This window comes from Dasypus novemcinctus, chromosome 21, assembly GCF_030445035.2.
Source record: "Dasypus novemcinctus isolate mDasNov1 chromosome 21, mDasNov1.1.hap2, whole genome shotgun sequence".
NCBI classification, from domain to species: Eukaryota; Metazoa; Chordata; class Mammalia; order Cingulata; family Dasypodidae; genus Dasypus; species Dasypus novemcinctus.
Genome location: NC_080693.1, coordinates 7,877,458 through 7,895,570, shown reverse-complemented (window position 1 = coordinate 7,895,570; position 18,113 = coordinate 7,877,458). Strand labels below are relative to the sequence as shown.

General features: G+C 41.1%; 1 protein-coding gene and 1 long non-coding RNA gene across 3 annotated transcripts in view; both read right to left on the bottom strand.

Moving 5' to 3' along the window:
- LOC131274899 (zinc finger protein 596-like) overlaps window positions 1-9,075 on the bottom strand; it is a 29,813-nt gene extending 20,738 nt beyond the window's left edge. The window contains exon 1 of the mRNA XM_071210870.1: window positions 8,817-9,075. Within this exon, the coding sequence (XP_071066971.1) occupies window positions 8,817-9,075 (259 nt within the window). The remainder of the gene's footprint in view (window positions 1-8,816) is intronic.
- LOC139437117 (uncharacterized) overlaps window positions 1-18,113 on the bottom strand; it is a 250,523-nt gene that overhangs the window by 204,316 nt on the left and 28,094 nt on the right. The gene's annotated exons all lie outside the window — the stretch shown is intronic.

The window sequence follows — 18,113 nt, the reverse complement described above, 5'->3', positions numbered from 1 at the left end:
TTAGAAATACAGCCATACAAAGATTTGCTCTATCAACACATTCTGAGAAATATAAGTGTAGGCTAATCTATATGACAATCATTTTCTTTTTATGAAAACTACATGTACTTTTTGTGCTGGGGATTATTTATAGATATTAATACAAGAGTTTTCCATATACTAACCATATCATGTCATATATGCTATGGAAGTGGATCTCATGTCTCTGTATACAGAATTCAAATGAGAGCTTCAAATAATTCTCATATCTGGGCTGAACATACAAATTTAATTGTTCCTGTCTTTGGCATGAGAAATCCTCAGGTGATTTCAATAGGCATCAAGGTTGAGAACCACTTCTCTAAGGAGCTGAGACTCTGGGCAGGGAGTCAGGGCTCACTGAGTATGGTTACTGAATCTGCAGCATGAGCATGTCTGAGAGAGTGGCAGAACGGCAGATTCAAAGTCCCCAGCCCAAACTACCAATTCAGGATTTGCATTTTAACAAGATCCCAGAGGACTCATATCCCAGGGGATATACTGAAATAGGAACAGCACTGGTTCAGAATTCAATCCAATGTCCCATTTCACCATACTTAAAACCTGGGAGGAATACTGCCTCATTCAATTCTCATCCAAAGAAAGATCTGTCAAGAAAGTTTATCTCAGGATCTCATTCACCTATACTGTAATAATTCAGTCACCCTGATCTTAGTGCTAAGTCCCCTCGTTTCCCACAGTTTTCCTTGCTTTTGGTATAGGCTGAAAATAAAGTACTCTTCATTTAATATAATGAATACAGCTTTCCTTGGAATGACAAACAGGAGTCTATTCTGTTTCTCCACATAGTCACACTTTCCAGATAAAACAGTGTCAAAATATTTTAACTCTTCTTGTATACATGCCCAAGTTTATATTACATGCATTCATTTTTATATTTCCCAATTAATAGAATGAGAAGTAGATTTACTTCTTTCTGGCACCCTCAGAGCATATCTGTCAACCCCAATACTTCTAAAATAATTATAACAATTTTAATTAAAATAATTCATTTTTGCATCATCATGCAATATTTATTGCTAAGTTAAGCAGTGTACACATTTGTTTATAATTTTCTTCTTTGCATTGTTTTATCATTAGCTTCACTTTCTTTGCCTCAAATACTTAAGAAAAATTTTCCAAAATAATCTTGAAGTGACTGCTGACTCTATAACATACAAATTCATCTCACAATCTACTGTGTCCAAATTTTTCCCCTTGAGGTATCTGCTATAAAATAAGGTACATTCAAACTTTGTCCTCCAGATGCCCTGTAGCAGCAAGGAAGAGAAAGGTTATTTTTCTTTTCTTTTGCCCTTTACCTTTCCTACTGAATTAGGTAAAGATGCCATTTCCTGTTTTCCTCAAATCCATTAAAAAAAGCAATATTTTAAGAAATTTTTATAGTTCTAATAGTATAAATAGTATTGCTGCCTTCAGCTCACAATAGGTTGGCTGGAAGGGAAGACAATGCAGAAATAAAGGTAGAGACACAAGAGGGGAGACAAACCTGGGACCAGGGGACTCTCAGCTTCTGGAACTGAGAGCCTCACCCCTAGTTTTTCCATGGCACTTATTGGAAACCTCCAAGCAGCTGTTTGCTATCTGAACTGCAACATCATTTACAAAAACAGGGAACAACTGCAACATCTAACAACTGCTACAGTTAACAGGTGTAACATTTACAACAAATAGGTTTCCCACATTTCCCCCTTTTTGATTTGCTAAGTCTACACAAATGATGTTTCACTGATCAGCAAAGCTTCCTGCATGATATTTTCACTTTTAGGCTTGAACAATACTTTTTTTTTTCCTTTTTCCCCAGTATATTCAGTCCCAGGATTGTTCAAACTTAAAGAGATTTACATCAAGACACATCTATACAGTTCATCAAATCACTTAAGTATACTGTTTCATTATTAAAGTTCTGATTAGTATTCAAGCATTTTATACACAATCCATAACTACCATAGATTATACAACAACAAACAATAAGACTTCCAACTAGCAGACATTTAATGGCTAAACTTTCATTTCTCATAGGCTTAAGATTTCCTACCAGCAAGGCTATATAGGCCAGTACTTGATCAAAAATGACCTCAGTTTCCCCAGTTTGCAGAGTTTGAGGCATAGGCAATGACAAATTCTTACTTCCCCATTTTGGGCTGTGGGGCAGCTGGAAGTTTATCACATAATTTCAATGTCTTCCTTGGTCTTGCTCTCAGCATCTTCACTGGACCTGGGGCCACAACTCAGTGCTGAATATAAATAGTCCTCCGTGACTTTTCAGGCAGAAAACAATAGCTGGCTTGTTCTAAGGGTCTTGATGCAGTGTCTGTAGCAGTGAAAGCATATTTTGCCCCTTCCAGGAGCAGAAGGGTGCTGATGTCAGCCATTGACGTGAGCATTAAGGCCACAAGCTGTTGGTGAATAGCAGGCATCAGGAAATGCTGCGCTAGGCACCCCAAGGTCTGGTACTCACGATGTTCACTTTCCCAGTGGAGCCACTCTGCTTCCTCTCAGATCCCAATTCCATGGCTCTGGATCTTCATGAAGCATCTGCCTCAACAGTCCTGAGAGGGATGTTAGAGGAGTGGGCAGGGACATGACAGTCACCTGTCACTGCTGGCAGGTGTCCCAGATGTTCTTCCACAGATCTCTCCCCCATGGAGAGTGATTCACAACAGTCCATTGTTTTTAGTATTTGCCATCCACCCCTGGACAGGGATGGCAGTCTTCAGAGTAACCAGACACTATTGGGTTAAGCCTTTCACTTTCAGCCTATGCTGCACACAATTCCTTTTTCATATTGTACTTATAAGCCCCTTCCCACATTTGTGACTGAAACCCAAGGGGTACTCAATTAGAATCTTGCCGTTGCCTCATACCCCACCCAAAGCCAACATTGGTACTGGCCACATCCAATTCACAAGCTATCTTCTTTTTTTTTTTTTTTTTTTTTAAAAAGCAGCCTGCTGGAGGTCCTCCTACTCTCGTGAAGGACCTTTCCCAATTAACACATCTCAGTGAGGGATAAAAGATTTCTAGTATTCCAACAATATTACAAATTCTTTTAACATGAGATAACATTGTACTTTATCAATTACAGCGGAGTATAGTTTTGTCTTGCCCAACCAAACAACATTTAAGAATTTGATAGAGTAGCAGGGACCTTAGAGCTTGTCTCAATTGTTTGCCTCTTCCAGGCTTTTAAAATACCACTGTCTCTGATGTTTCTCAGTAGGGTCACTGCCACAGGTTTCTTCTATGCAGCAGGATTCATTGCCATTAGGCCAAGGCAGAAAGCCTTAAAGAACTGCAAAAGTCCACTGTTGACCTTTCACATAGTTTTTGCACTTTTTATATTCATTCAGATTTGTTTTACTTTTACAAAACACATTATCTCACTGAATGCTACCACAATACTTTTACAACTTGCTATATGCATACTAGTCCTGTTCTGCATATCTCCATTTTTTGATTTTATAAAACTAACCATTTTATTTTAGGACAAAATACACCTTAATAAATTTCCGTTAGCATTCCCACAAACTTTTTACCTTTTTCAATATTTGCTTAACTTTTACATCTTTCATTTTATCCTATGAAGAAAAATAAATTATTCATCTCAATTTAAGCAAGAACTTTTTTTATGAAGAGACTAATTCTATTAATCAACTATATACATATTCTATTATAATAGTTGTATACAACTATAGAGATCTCATTAACATTTCAAACTTAGGCAATATTATAAGTGCTTATTTAATTTTTCAGCCATTTGAAAAGAACTCTTTCAGAAGTATTTATTTATACCATCAGGAGGTATTAAAATATATATTGACATTGAACAAACAGACAAACACACAAACAATTACAACACACCAACAGAAACAAAGTTTACAATTTGACTCATAATTCTTACTTTTCTGGTATAGCTTTTTTTTTTTTTTTAAGCTCTCCATCATTTCACATTTTACATTTTACTGCTTTTAGGATTTCTTTTGGAATCATGTTGCCTGTAACATGCAAGCTTGTTCTTGGAAATACATTAGTAATCAGCAACCAGTTAGGATAACCTGAGCAGCATAAATGCACTTATGCTCTTATTTAACAGTTTAGACTGACAGTTAACACATATTTTTTGGATTACTACTCTTTAAGACTACCCTAAGACTCGAAGTTTAGGAGTAAGCTAGTGATTCAAAACCGAAAATTCCTTTTAACACCTTGATAAAAATTTTGTACTAATTTTATTAATTTGGCTAAACAGGCCCCATCAGAATTAGCATGAAAACAAAAACTCTCCTTGATAGTCACAGTCAATTACTCCTGTATGCACTCTACCTCCCTGTGATATAAGACTGCTGCCCTTGAGAAGTCCAACAATGCCAAATGGAAAAGGTCCCTTTATTCATTTTTACATGGATGGGGGTGTCTCTTGGAAGCAGAATAACAGGTTCTGCCATAGGAGTATCTATGGCTGCACTTCCTGTTGTGGTGGGGTATAAATCCAGGAAACTGCGGAGAATCGGGGAGTGCCGGGATTGCTCTGCTGAACCAGGAAAGCCCCCTTTGTGGGCGGGGCTGGGAGTGGGCCCCTGGGAAGTTTCCTGACAAGGGGGTGCCATTCTTATGATAATTAGAATGACAAAGGCCAGACCAATGATTTCCTTTACAACAGCCTAGTAGACACAGCTCAGTTTGTTTCAGAGCAGAAATATTCTTTTTTTTTTATTGATTTTGTAAAAATATTACATTAAAAAAATATGAGGTTCCATTCGAACCCACCACCCCCACCGCACCCCTCCCCCCCCCCCAGCAACACTCACTCCCATCATCATGACACATCCATTGCATTTGGTAAGTACATCTCTGGGTATCTCTGCACCTCATGGTCATTGGTCCACGTCATGGCCCACACTCTCCCCCATTCCGTCCAGTGAGCCCTGGGAGGATTTACAATGTCCAGTGATTGCCCCTGAAGCACCATCCAGGGCAACTCCAAGTCCCAAAGGTGCCTCCACATCTCATCTCTTCCTGCCATTCCCCATACCCATCAGCCACCATGTCCACTTTTCCCACTCCACTGCAACCTTTTCTCTGAGGTCCTTGGATTGGTTGTGTCCGTTGCACCTCTATGTCAAGAGGAGGCTCAGATTCCACATGGTTACTGGATGCAATCCTCCTGCTTTCAGTTGTAGGCACTCTAGGCTCCATGGTGTGGTGGTTGCCCTTCTTCAACTCCATCTTAGCTGAGTGAGGTGAGTCCAATAATTCAGATTGTAGGAGCTGGAGTCTGTTGAGGCTCAGGGCCTGGCTATCATATTGTCAGTAAAAAGATTCAATCCCCTAAATATATCTTAAACCCCAATACCAACTACAATTCCAGTAAAGTAGCATGATAGTCTTACGAAAAGAGATCCCCTCTGGGTCCTGTTTCATCACGCAGAAACACCAGCTCCAAAGAAGGGCCATCTGACATGGCAGTGAACCCTATCTGCCATGACCATAGAACCCGTGGGTCCCTTTAGCCCTCAAAGGAACCAATACCTGGGGATTGTATCTACTTTATCTGTCTCTTAGACTCTGCTCAGTTGTGCATAAGGGAAATCCTTCTGACAGCCTCCAGACTCTTTTATTTTTTAGAGACTCATAGCCATATAAACTCATTTCTCCTTTCTATTTCCCCCTTACATTAGATCAAACAGCATTTTAAAGTCATATTATTCTATGTAGACAGGGATATTCTACTGATCCGCATCGAACCTTCAATTCAAGGTCATTTTCCAGTTGCATTATCAGTTGTTAGTTGATAGTGATCCCTCGGTGCCAGGGAGGCTCATCCCTGGGTGTCATGTCCCACGCTGGGGGAAGGCATTGCATTTAGATGCTGAGTTAGGCTTTGAGACTGGCCACATTTGAGTAACATGAAGGCTGTCAGGAGGAAATTCCCAGGCACAGTGCTGCTCTAGGCCTTGTTCTTATTTCAGGCATATAGGCTCACAAGCATAGTCATTAGTATCAGGGGCTCACTGTTGGACCCTCATTCCTTCTCGGTCCTTGCTGCTGCACTTGGGGGACTGCCGCTGCTCCCCTAGGGACCATGGCACAGCACCCCCGGCCAGGGACCCAGTACCCCCCCAGCTTTACTTTTTAATTGTTGCCACTATGAGTATATCCAAACATTACCATGCACCCTGGACATATGCCCTGTATAGCTCCCTGTCAGCCATATATCCCCTGTCAATAGTATCCTATACCAGTATTCCTCCGCTGCCATTGTTGGACCACTCTGGGATCCAGAACTTCCTGAATATTGAAGCCCCAATATCATGTCAGGATCTCTTACTAGCAAAATGGGATATAGCGATGGGTTTAAAGGTTAGATATAGAATACGTGTTGACTTAGAAAAATTCTACATCCTATCTTTTTCTTTTCCTTTTTTTTCCCCCTAATTATTGAACTTCTCTTCACAAGAGCCCTAGACCACAGCAATTCATGTATGCAATATACAGCACTCCCACACATCCACCACAAAACCTTTTCCCTTCCACAGCGATACTCTAACAGCCTATTCACAACATATTTACTTAAAGTGATGTACATAGTCTGAGACAATAGCTTTCAAAACAGGTGACATCTGTGCTTACATTGTGGTGCATACTTTAGGACACGCAGTTTTCTAACATTTTTAGTTATCCTATGTTTTACATTATGGTTTACATTATCATTCTGTCGTCCCCTATATGTTTATGATGTAATATTACATATTTTATATCCATCCTTGTGTACTCTCACGAAACTCCTCTCTTACCCCACATTTACCTTGGTTTCACACATTTAACATCCATTTTCCCATCCCCTTGGTGCCCACAGTGACAGCCAACCTCCGTTTCCCGAGGAGCCACGTCCAGAGATACTTGCAACAGTGTTCAGGTCCTAAATTGCTCAGCTGCCCCAATGCCCTGGGAGCCCCCCTTTCTCTCGAGAGATACAGTTCCCTCTATTTGATGGCATTAGTCCTCCCCAGGATGTGGGTCCACCCCCACTCTCACTACTTGGGTCTCTACCCAATGGTATCACCCACTCTGGCAAAATGAGCATTCAGACATTCCCCAGGAGCCCGTCCCGCATCGGACCATCCCTTCCGAGCATCCTAAACAGGTAACCCTCTTAATTATATTTTGATACGATTTTTTCAGCATTTTACTCTCAACCAACACCTGACACTCTCCTGTGTTCGTATGTTCCCCTCCCTCCCCCCACTTTTTGGGCAATATTACCCATCCGCCCATTACCAGCCCCCCTCAAACCCGCAAAGCCCCACCCAATGGCAACCCCTTGCCCCCATTTTATCTCTTCTTTGTGTTCATACTTACCGCCAGCTCATCATAAATTCCACCCCTGCAGACGTCGGCTCACATCTTTCCTCCACCCCCTGATTTCCTGTAAGCCTATCGTTCAGTCTCTAGCTCTCTGAGGCAGCTTGTTTATTTCTTATCATTGAGGTCATGTAGTATTTGTCCTTCAAGGTCTGGGTTGCTTCACTCAACATAAGGTTCTCAAGATTCATCCATGTTATCACGTGTGTTTGTAGTGTATTTGTTCTTACAGCCACGTAGTATTCCATTGTGTGTATATACCATATTTTATTGATCCACTCATCTGTTGATGGGCATTTGGGTTGATTCCAACTTTTGGCGATAATGAACAATGCTGCTATGAACATTGGTGTGCATATATCGGTTTGTGTCCTTGTTTTCAGTTCTGCTGGGTATATACCCAGCAGTGGTATTGCTGGATCATATGGCAAATCTATGGTTAGCTTTTTGAGAAACCGCCAAACTGTCCTCCAGAATAGTTGGATCCTTCTGCATTCCCACCAGCAGTGGATGAGTGTTCCCCTTTCTTCACATCCTCTCCAGCATTTGTATTCTTCTGTTTTTTTTATAGCTGCCAATCTTATGGGAGTAAGATGGTATCTCATTGTAGTTTTGATTTGCATTTCCCTAATAGCTAGAGATTTGGAGCATTTTTTCATGTGCTTTTTAGCCATTTGTATTTCTTCTTTGGAGAAGTGTCTGTTTAAATCTTTTTCCCATTCTTTAAATGGGTTGTTTATCTTTTTATTTTCAAGATATATGAGTTCTTTATATATGCAAGTTCTAAGTTTCTTATCAGATATATGGTTGCCAAATATTTTCTCCCACTGTGTAGGCTCCCTTTTTACTTTCTTAACAAACTCCTTTGAGGTACAGAAGGCTTTAATTTTGAGGAAGTCCCATTTATCTATTAGTTCTTTTGCTGCTCGTGCTTTTGGTGTGATATTCATGAAGCCATTTCCTATTACAAGGTCCTGTAGATGTTTCCCTACACTGCTTTCCAAGGTTTTTATGGTCTTGGCTCTTATATTTAGGTCTTTGATCCATCTTGAGTTGATCTTTGTATAAGGTGTGAGATGGTAATCCTCTTTCATTCTTCTACATATGGCTATCCAGTTCTCCAGGCACCATTTGTTGAATAGGCCACTCTCTCCCAGTTGAGAGGGTTTGGTGGCTTTATCGAATATTATATGGCAGAGGAGAAATATTCTGTCCAAGCAGTATTCTTTTTCCCTCACATCTTTTCTGACAATCTTTTATCACGTGACCAATTTTTCCACAATTAAAACATTTTCCAGAGAACCTCTTATTGATTTTCATCCCTGCCACAGCCTGAGCCATCATTGTAGTGCGGTGGCCCTCTGTCCCTACATTCTGGCACAATTTAATATATCCAGCCAAACCCAATTTACCTTTCAAAATCCCAATAGCTTTCTGACAATCGCAATTGGCATTTTCGTAAGCCATTAGCTGCAAAATAGTATCAGCAGCTTCTAAATTATTGACCTGTTTCTTGATAGCCTCTTGTAACCGAAAAATAAAGTCAGGGTAAGGTTCTTTAGGTCCTTGTAATATTTTGTTGAAATGACACCAGAGGCTGGCCTTTACCCTCAATTTTTCCCATGCCCTTAAGCAACAGCATCGAACCTGTGCGATGGCTTGATCATCCATGGTTAACTGCTGTTCTACTCCTGCCCAATTCCCCACCCCCACTAACTGATCCAAGGAAATGGGAATATTATGGGCTCTATTATGAGTCTCCACATGATCTGCCCACCAGGTTTTGAATTGTAAAAACTCTCCAGACCCTAGGGTCCAGTCAGCTGGAATCAGCCTAGAGCCTTCAGTAAGACCTTGCACTGCATCACAGGTAAAAGGAGAATTTAGACCATATTGCTGCACTGCTGCTTTTAACTCTTTCAAAATTTTAAATGGGAAGGGTTCATGAGTGAACTCATAAACTCCCTTCAGGTTTTGAGGATCAATTCTGGGAGCTACTTTTTCTTGTATGGTAACTGGAAAGTCCATTTGAAGTGCCTCCAAGTCACCCTCCTTCTAGCCTGTAAAATGCCCTCTTGTAAAGCTGACAACTTTGCCTGAGCATCTCTGGGTATTGGAGGCGGAAGAGGTGTCCGTGGGGAGGAAAATGACTTTCTAAAGGTCAGTTAATGAAGGAGCTGAAGGCAAAACAACTTCAGTTTTGGTATCATCAAAAAATTCAGTAGGAGAAACTTCCTTGCATTCTCTATTTTCATTTTTCTCTTTTTCATCTTCTGTTTGTAAGGGTTCTAAAATAGATTTAACAATATTCAAAGTGGTTTCTATAATCTGTAAGAGTTTTAAAATATAAGGCTCACTGGCCTTGGCTCCTCCTGTTTTAAGGAGGTCTTTTAGGAGACAGACATATGGGTGATATTTTGTTGAAATGTCTCGGTTTCCCATCGTAACCCTGCTAAAATACCCAAGAGTGTCCTTACTCACCGAGGACTTGTAAGGCCTTCTAAACCACTCGGGGCTCTGCACCATAAGAACACCTTTAGTTTCCCTCGAAGAGATTCTTCTTCCCCTCAAGCCCCATGTTGGGTGCCACTTGCTGCATTCAGCTCACAATAGGTTGGCTCAAAGGGAAGGCAATGCAGAAACAAAGGTAGAGACACAAGAGGGGAGACAAACCTGGGACCAGGGGACTCACAGCTTCTGGAACTGAGAGCCTCACCCCTAGTTTTTCCATTGCATTTATTGGAAACCACCAAGCAGTTGTTTGCTATCTGAACTGCAACATCATTTACATTAACAGGGAACAACTGCAACATTTAACAACTGCTACATTTAACAACTGCTACAGTTAACAGGTGTAACATTTACAATAACAAACAGGTAAGCCAGTTTCCCATAACATAGTATGACTCAATATATTGTTACTACCTCCCTTATAAATAAATTCCACTCAAAAGCCATACCAAATTTCCTGACAAAGTTGACAATCTGGCTCTAATATGTATTTAAAAGACAAAGACCTGATACCAATCCATTGACCTCTCTGCTGTGATCACCAGCTGGGCACTTCTTGCTCTTCAAGCTAAGGGCCTAACAGGAAAGCATATGGGCCCTTGTCTTGAAAGGATTATTGATCTGCTCTATCAGGAGGAAGAAGGTGGGCTGTCATTTCACAGAGTCAAGGAAGAATGTGTTTCACATGCACATCATTTACCTAGCACATGTCAAGACTCCCCTGCCAGTGTTAATAAACAGACAAGAGCAGCAAACCCGCCTGAGAAGGGCATTGTGGCCAGGAACACTCCCATCAGACATGATGATCTGGCACCTGGGAAGCTCCTGAGACTGGCAGAGGTGCTAAATGGGGGCGAGGGAAATCTAGAATGGACAAAGTGGGAGATAATGAGAGTCAGTTGTGGCCCAAGACCACCTGCAGTAGTAATAGCTTTAGAGTGTCAATAAGCTTCCTCTTGCAAGATTCCTACAGAAAGCAAAGCAACTGGAATCCTGAGGAAGTTGCTCCCTGAACACAGAGAGATCCAAGTGGCACGGGGATAGGCTGGATAGACACGGGGATGCTTCACCTAGATAGCCCTTAAGAGAAGAGCTTCTTGCTAGTTTCTGAGTGTTAAGAAATTAATCAAATTCTGCTGAGGATGAAATAAGGTGATGGCTGATAAAAGCTTCTGCAATTATTAGATTGATGAAAATGTTATTGTCACCAAGACTGATGTCCAGGAATTAAAAGGAATAAAAACCCTAATTGCAAAGGGTAACTATTCTTACCCTATTCGGTGGGATGAGGAGAAACGCTGATGAATGGGCTCTGCTTTCAACTTGCATTGAAGAGATGAGAGGTCAGCAGCAAGAAATAAAAGTTGAAAATGATTTGCTTTGTTTTGTTTCTTTTCAAATTTCAGAATGGCCAATTTTAGAATATGAGGACAAATCAGGAGAGGGAGTAGTTTAAGGATGTAATTTACAATGATAAAAATTCATGATACCACAGGAAGGAATGAGACACAGAGATAAAAAAACAAAAACAAAAAACAGCTGGGTTAATAGATAATGCCTCACCTATTATGAGGGTGATGCCAGTAGAGAAACACTTTCAAATAAAAATGGTCCAAAATACCTACCTCCAAAAGTACCTATTTCATTTTTGTAATAAATGTCAGGCAGGCTACTGAATATGAGTGTCAAGACAAGACTGTGCAGAGTTGAAGATCATGGCAAAAGTTCAAAATAGTATTTATTAAGCATGGGAAATTGAAATGACCTGCAAGACCTAAGAGGATTACCTCGAATTTTTGAAAAAATACCCCAAATAGCCCAGATGCCTGATCCAGGGGAGTACTTACTATGTACCTTAGGAAAAGTGTTCTCTCCTGCAAACTAGGAACTTTAACCTGGAAGGGCCCATAGCTGTGGTCAAAATAGTTTCTGTAGGTCATAACATGAAGAGCCACAGCTTGGAAACCTTCAACATCCCACTTAGGAAGACTTGACAATAAGTAGGTTTTGCAGAGAGTAGCAGACATCTAACTCCTTTTCTGGACACCAAAGGGACTTTAAGTCTGAAGGTGCCTGGAGCCCAGGATTGAACAGAATGATCCCTATGGCCAAATGCTCCAGATGTTTACAGAGCTCCAGGATAAATTCAAGTGCTATTAAATATGATGTGTTTATCTCAGGGAAGGCTACCTTCCTTCTGTCTTAATTTCCTCATTTGTAAAATATGAGTAGTATTTACCTAACTTTTTATTCTGAAGGATAAAATAACTTATGTGTAGAGTGCTCTGAAATACTTTCTTTTTCAAGATTTTATTTTTTATTTATTCTTTCTCCCCCACCCCCCATTGTCTGTTCTCTGTGTCCACTTGCATTCTTGTCAGCGGCACCAGGGATCTCTGTCTCTTTTTGTTGCATCAATTTGCTGCATCAGTTCTGTGTGTGTGTGTGTGGTGCCACTCCTGGGCATGCTGCACTTCTTTCACATGGGGCAGTTCTCCTTGTGGGGGCGCACTCCTTGTGCATGGGGCTCCCCTATGCGGGGCTGCCCCTATGTGGCACGGCACTCCTTGCACGCATTAGCACTGCACGTGGGCCAGCTCACCACACTGGTCAGGAGGCCCTGGGTTTGAATCCTGGGCCTCCTATGTGGTAGGTGGATGCTCTATTAGTTGAGCCAAATCCGCTTCCCTGAAATACACTTAACAGTGTTCAATTAGTATGATTATTTATAATAATAATAATATGTTGTTGTCAGTTATCAGGTCCAGAAGCTCTGAGTCCAGGGACTGAGCACTCATGCCTTCTCTATGAGAATTATAAAGTTTGATACTATTTTACTATAAAATAGTAAAATTTTAAAAACACATATAGGACACAATGAAACCTAACACATAATAGAATTCTCAGTAACAACACTCAGGACTTACATAATTCTACAGATGTACCTATTAAAAAGAGTAGAATCTCATGTATTATTACTGGTCATAAAATGCTGCATGAGGCATGGGAGAAAATAACAGATCAGGGCTCCTAGCTAGAGAGGAAGAGGTTGAAAAGTGACAATGCAGGCTGATTTACAGACTACAATTTCCCATTATACCTTATAAATCCCAGGTTTACTTACATGGTCACATTGCAGAGGAAAATGGCAAGAGTGGTACACAGAGGGCAGGAACCTACCCAAAGGTGAGAAAGTGCTTGCCAGAGATGCCTTTTTGAAATGTTGATTAGCCCATCCCTTTGGTAATGGCCAGGGAGGAGTTCCAGCTGTTTACTCTTTAAAAAAAAAAAAATTATTTATTTAGTTTTCTCCCCTCCCCGCCACCCCAGTTGTCTGTTCTCTGTGTCTATTTTGCTGCATCTTCTTTGTCGGCTTCTGTTGTCAGTGGCACAGGAATCTGTGTTTCTTTTTGTTGCGTCATCTTGTTGTGTCAGTTCTCCGTGTGTGCGGTGCCACTCCTGGGCAGGCTGCACTTTCTTTCGCGCTGGGCGGCTCTCCTTACAGGGTGCACTCCACGCGCATGGGGCTCCCCTACACGGGGGATGTCCCTGCGTGGCATGGCACTCCTTGCGCGCATCAGCACTGCCCATGGGCCAGCTCCACACGGGTTCGGGAGACCTGGGGTTTGAATTGCAGACCTCCCGTGTGGTAGATGGACACCCTAAACACTGGGCCAAGTCTGCTGCCCTGTTTTCTCTTTTGATTGCTTATTTCTCCTATCAATCTCCCAAGAGGACCTAAAGATAAAGACCTTGGGGAATATCCAGGGCTTCCTATCTTCCAGAGGAAGTCTTCATCCGAGTGGCAGAAACTTGGAGAGGGTCTTGCAGCAGCCATCTGGGGTTACTGATGTCCACGTGGACTTCTTGCCAGGTTCCAGATCCATCTATTGATTTCCTATCTTACTAGCCTGCTTCAGGTGCATTGTAAGTCTTTTTGGTTTTGTCTGTTTGTTCAGTGCCAGTGTACATTCTAATACCTCTGGCTGATAAGATAAATTGATAAATGAAAACTCCTAAAAGAGCTCTATTCAAATGGCCAAAAACTAAACAAGTGCTTCTATTAATAAGTATGAATGCTAATAAGATCATAAAGTGAGGAAAACTGTAAGTCTTGACTAATGCAATTATAATCTCTTCATAACATAAAAGACAGTTCTTACCTAAACTGAAATGAATAGTTTATTTTTCTTCACAGAATGAAATGTAGGATGTGAAACTTAAATGGATATTGGAAGAAGTAAAACTTCTGTAGGAGTGCTGACTTAAATTTGATACGTTTGTTCAAGAAAAGTGTGTTTTGTCCGAGGATGGGATGGCTAGTTTTCATAAATCAGAGTGGAAGTAAGCAGGACAAAACTTGGATGCATATGGCAAGCTGTGGAAGGTACTGTGGTAGCATTAAGTAAGGGAATGTGTTCTGTGAAGGCAGAATTTGTCTTCAAGTAAGGATGCTCTACATGGTTATGAATAGTTATTATATAAGAAGTTTATACAAGCATTGCTTAAGCTGAAATATTCAAATGGCTAATTACAGAAAGTCATTATTTTTTCCTATAATCTATTTTTTTAAATGTTACATTCAAAAAATATAAGAGGTTTCTATATATCTCCCACCCCTCCACCCCCACCCCAATCCTCCCATATCAACAATTTCTTTCATCATTGTGGCACATTCATTGATTTGGTGAATACATTTTGGAGCGCTGCTGCACCACATGGATAATAGTTTACAATGTAGTTTACACTCTCCCCCAGTCCATTCAGTGGGTCATGGCAGGATATATAATGTCTAGCACCTGTCCCTGCAATATCAGGACAACTCCAAGACCTGAAAATCCCACATCACATCTCTTCTTCCCTCTCCCTGCCCTCAGCAACTACCATGGCCACTTTCTCCACATCAATGCTACAATTTCTTCCATTACAAGTCACAATAGTTCCATAGTAGAATATCAGTAAGTCCACTGTAATCCATATTTTATTCCTCCATCCTGTGGACCGTGTGATGGTGATGTCCACTCCAATTCTATATTGAGAGGGGGCTTAGATTCCACATGGATGATGGATGCAATTCTCCTGCTTGCAGTTGTAGGCACTCTTGGCTCCCTGGTGTGGTGGTTGACCTTGTTAGCTGGCCTGGGTTACATCCAATGAACCTGAGGGTAGGAGTTGCAAGTCTGCTGAGGCTCAGGGCCTAGCTGGCACATGGACAGTCAAGAGATTCAAGTCTCCTGAATATACACCAACCCTAGCGCCAACCACAGGTTCAGTAAAAGTGACAGAAGAGGCAAGTGTAGAAAGGTCACATCTGAGTCCGACTCTATCACACTCAGGAACACAAATTCCAAAGTAGTTCCAACTGACACAGCACTGAATTCCAGAGCCATTTGCCATGACCATAGAACCTGTGGGTCTCCATAGGCCTCAGGAGAACCAGTACCTGGGGATGTATTGACTTTGGCTCTTTCTGGGACCCTGCTGAGGCGTGCGAAAGCGCAACCCCTCTGATGACCTCCTGACTCTTTTGGAGACTTATAGCCATATAAACTCATTTGTCCTTTCCATTTCACCCTTTTATTCAAGTTCAAAAAGCAGTTTTTACATCTGATATTACATGTAAGCTGAGCTATTCTGCTGGTCTGAGTTGACCCTTTTATTCAAGGTCTTTTTCTAGTTACATCATCAGCTGGTGCTTGGTAGCAATCCCTCTGTGCCAGGGAGGCTTATCCCCGGGAGTCATGTCCCATGCTGGGGGTGGGGAGGGGAGTTAATGCACTTACATGCTGAGTTTCGCTTAGAGAGTGGCCACATTCGAGCAATATGGAGGTTCTAAGGAGTTAAACTGTTAGGCACCCTCCAGCTCTAGCCCTACTTCATAGTTCAGGCACACAGGCTCATAAGCATAGTCATCAATATCAAGGGCACATTGTTGGACCATCCTCCTTTGTTGGTCTTTGCCAGTGCACTTGGGGGATTGTTGCTGTTCCACTGCAGAATGTGATAGAGCTCCCCTGGCTAGGAACTCAGCACTCCCTCAGTTGTCCTTTGTAACTGTAACTACTATGAAAATACCCAACATTTATCCAAATATTTTTATGTACCCTATATACAAGTCCTGGAGAACTCCATCCCAACCATATGCTCCCATCAATAACACCCCACACCAGTGTTCCTCCCCTGCCATATTTGTACCTCTCTGCAGTCCAAAACTTCTTCAAAAAATGAAGCCTAATACATTGCCAAATTCAATTAACAGGAAAATGAAATATAGTGATGGTTTTAAATATTAGAAGTAGAATACATACTAATTAGGGAAACTAAAATAAATTGGGGTATTAAAAAATGAAAAATATTATAAAGCTTTGTTTTTGATGTTTTGCCTTTCATCACTGCAATAGGTGTTGCCCTGTATGTACAGTGGCAAGGCACTTTCTTTCATTTGTTCCTCAGTGTCTACATCCTTTTTTTTCTAATTTTTAATTTTGTCTTCACAAAAGCTTTAGATCACAGTAATTCACATATACAATATAGGGGACTCCTATATATACAACATCAAACCCTTTTCCCCCTTCCCCAGCAATGCTCTTTTTAAATGTTCATGTTATATATGCTGCACTTGATGAACAGATATTGAAACATAGCTTTCAAACATGGTTCCATTTTGGTTTACATTAGTATTTTTATTTTAGACTATATAATTTTCTAATTTTTAGTTACCTTAAGTTTTACATTATGGTTTACATTTTAGCCTATACACTTTTATACATTTTTGGTATAATTTAACATGTCCTATATCCATCATTGCATGATCTTGTGGATCACTTCCATTCCCTCCCAGTTACCCTGATCCCACGTATTCTAAACCTCTCTCCTCCTTCCCTCAGAGTCCACAGTGACAGTCAACCTTCATTACTTGAAGGACCAGGTTCACAGATACTTGCAACAATGCTGAGAGCTTGACATTTTATACTGCCCTAACCCACTGGGAGCCACCAATTCTCTCGAGAGACACAATTTCCTCTGTTTGAGAACATCAGTTCTTCCCAGGATGTGGGTATACCTTCACACTCATTGCATGGGTCTCCACCCAATGATATAATACACTATGACTACATGAACACTCATACACTCCATAGAAGCCTGTCCCTGTGCCAGACACTCCCCCTTAAGAATCTTAAACAGGCAATCCTTCATTATATTTTCTAAAGAGTTTTCCCAACATTATAGTTTCAACCACATACTTGACAATCTTCCATGTTCAAATGTTCCCCCAAGCATTTCCCCCAGTTCCTTGGGCCATCTGACCCACCTCCCAACCCTAGTCCCCCTCAAGCCCACAAAACCCAACCCAAAGGTATCCCTATGCCCCCAACTTATCCCTTCCGTGTACAAATACTTACCTCCAGCTTATCAGAGATTTCACCCATGTAGGTAGGCATCAGTTCCCAACCCCTCTCCCCCCTCCAACTTCCTTTAAGCCTATCATCCAGTCTCTAGCTCCCTGAGACAGCTTGGTTTACTTATTTCATACCAGAGAGGTCAGGTAGTATTTGTTCTTCAATGCCTGGCTTGCTTCATTCAACATAAGGTCCTCAAGATTCATCCATGTTATTCCATGTGTTTCTATTCCTTCTTATAGCTGAGTAGTATTCCATTGTATGTATATACCACATTTTATTTATACATTCACCTGTTGATGGGCATTTGGGCTCATTACAACTTTTGGCAATAGTGAATAATGATGCTATGAACACTGATGTGCATGTATCAGTTTGTGTCCTTGTTTTCAGTTCTGTGTATATTCCCAGCAGTAGAACTGCTGGGTCATATGGCAAATCTAGAGCTAGTTTTTTGAGAAACTGCCAAACTGTCCTCCAGAATGGCTGGATCCTTCTCCATTCCCACCAGCCGTGGATGAGTGCTCACATTCCTCTCTTGCATTTGTAGTTTTCTGGGTTTTTTTGAAAGCCACCAGTCTCATGGGAGTAAGATGGTATCTCATTGTAGTTTTGATTTGCATTTCCCTAATAGCTAGTAATTTGGAGCATTTTTTCATGTGCTTTTTAGATATTTCTATTTCTTCTTTGGAGAAGTGTTTGTTCAAATCTCTTGCCCATTTTTTAAATGGGTTGTCTTTTTATTTTCGAGATATAGGAGTTCTAGAAAGTCATTATTAAACAGAAACTGAATTCATG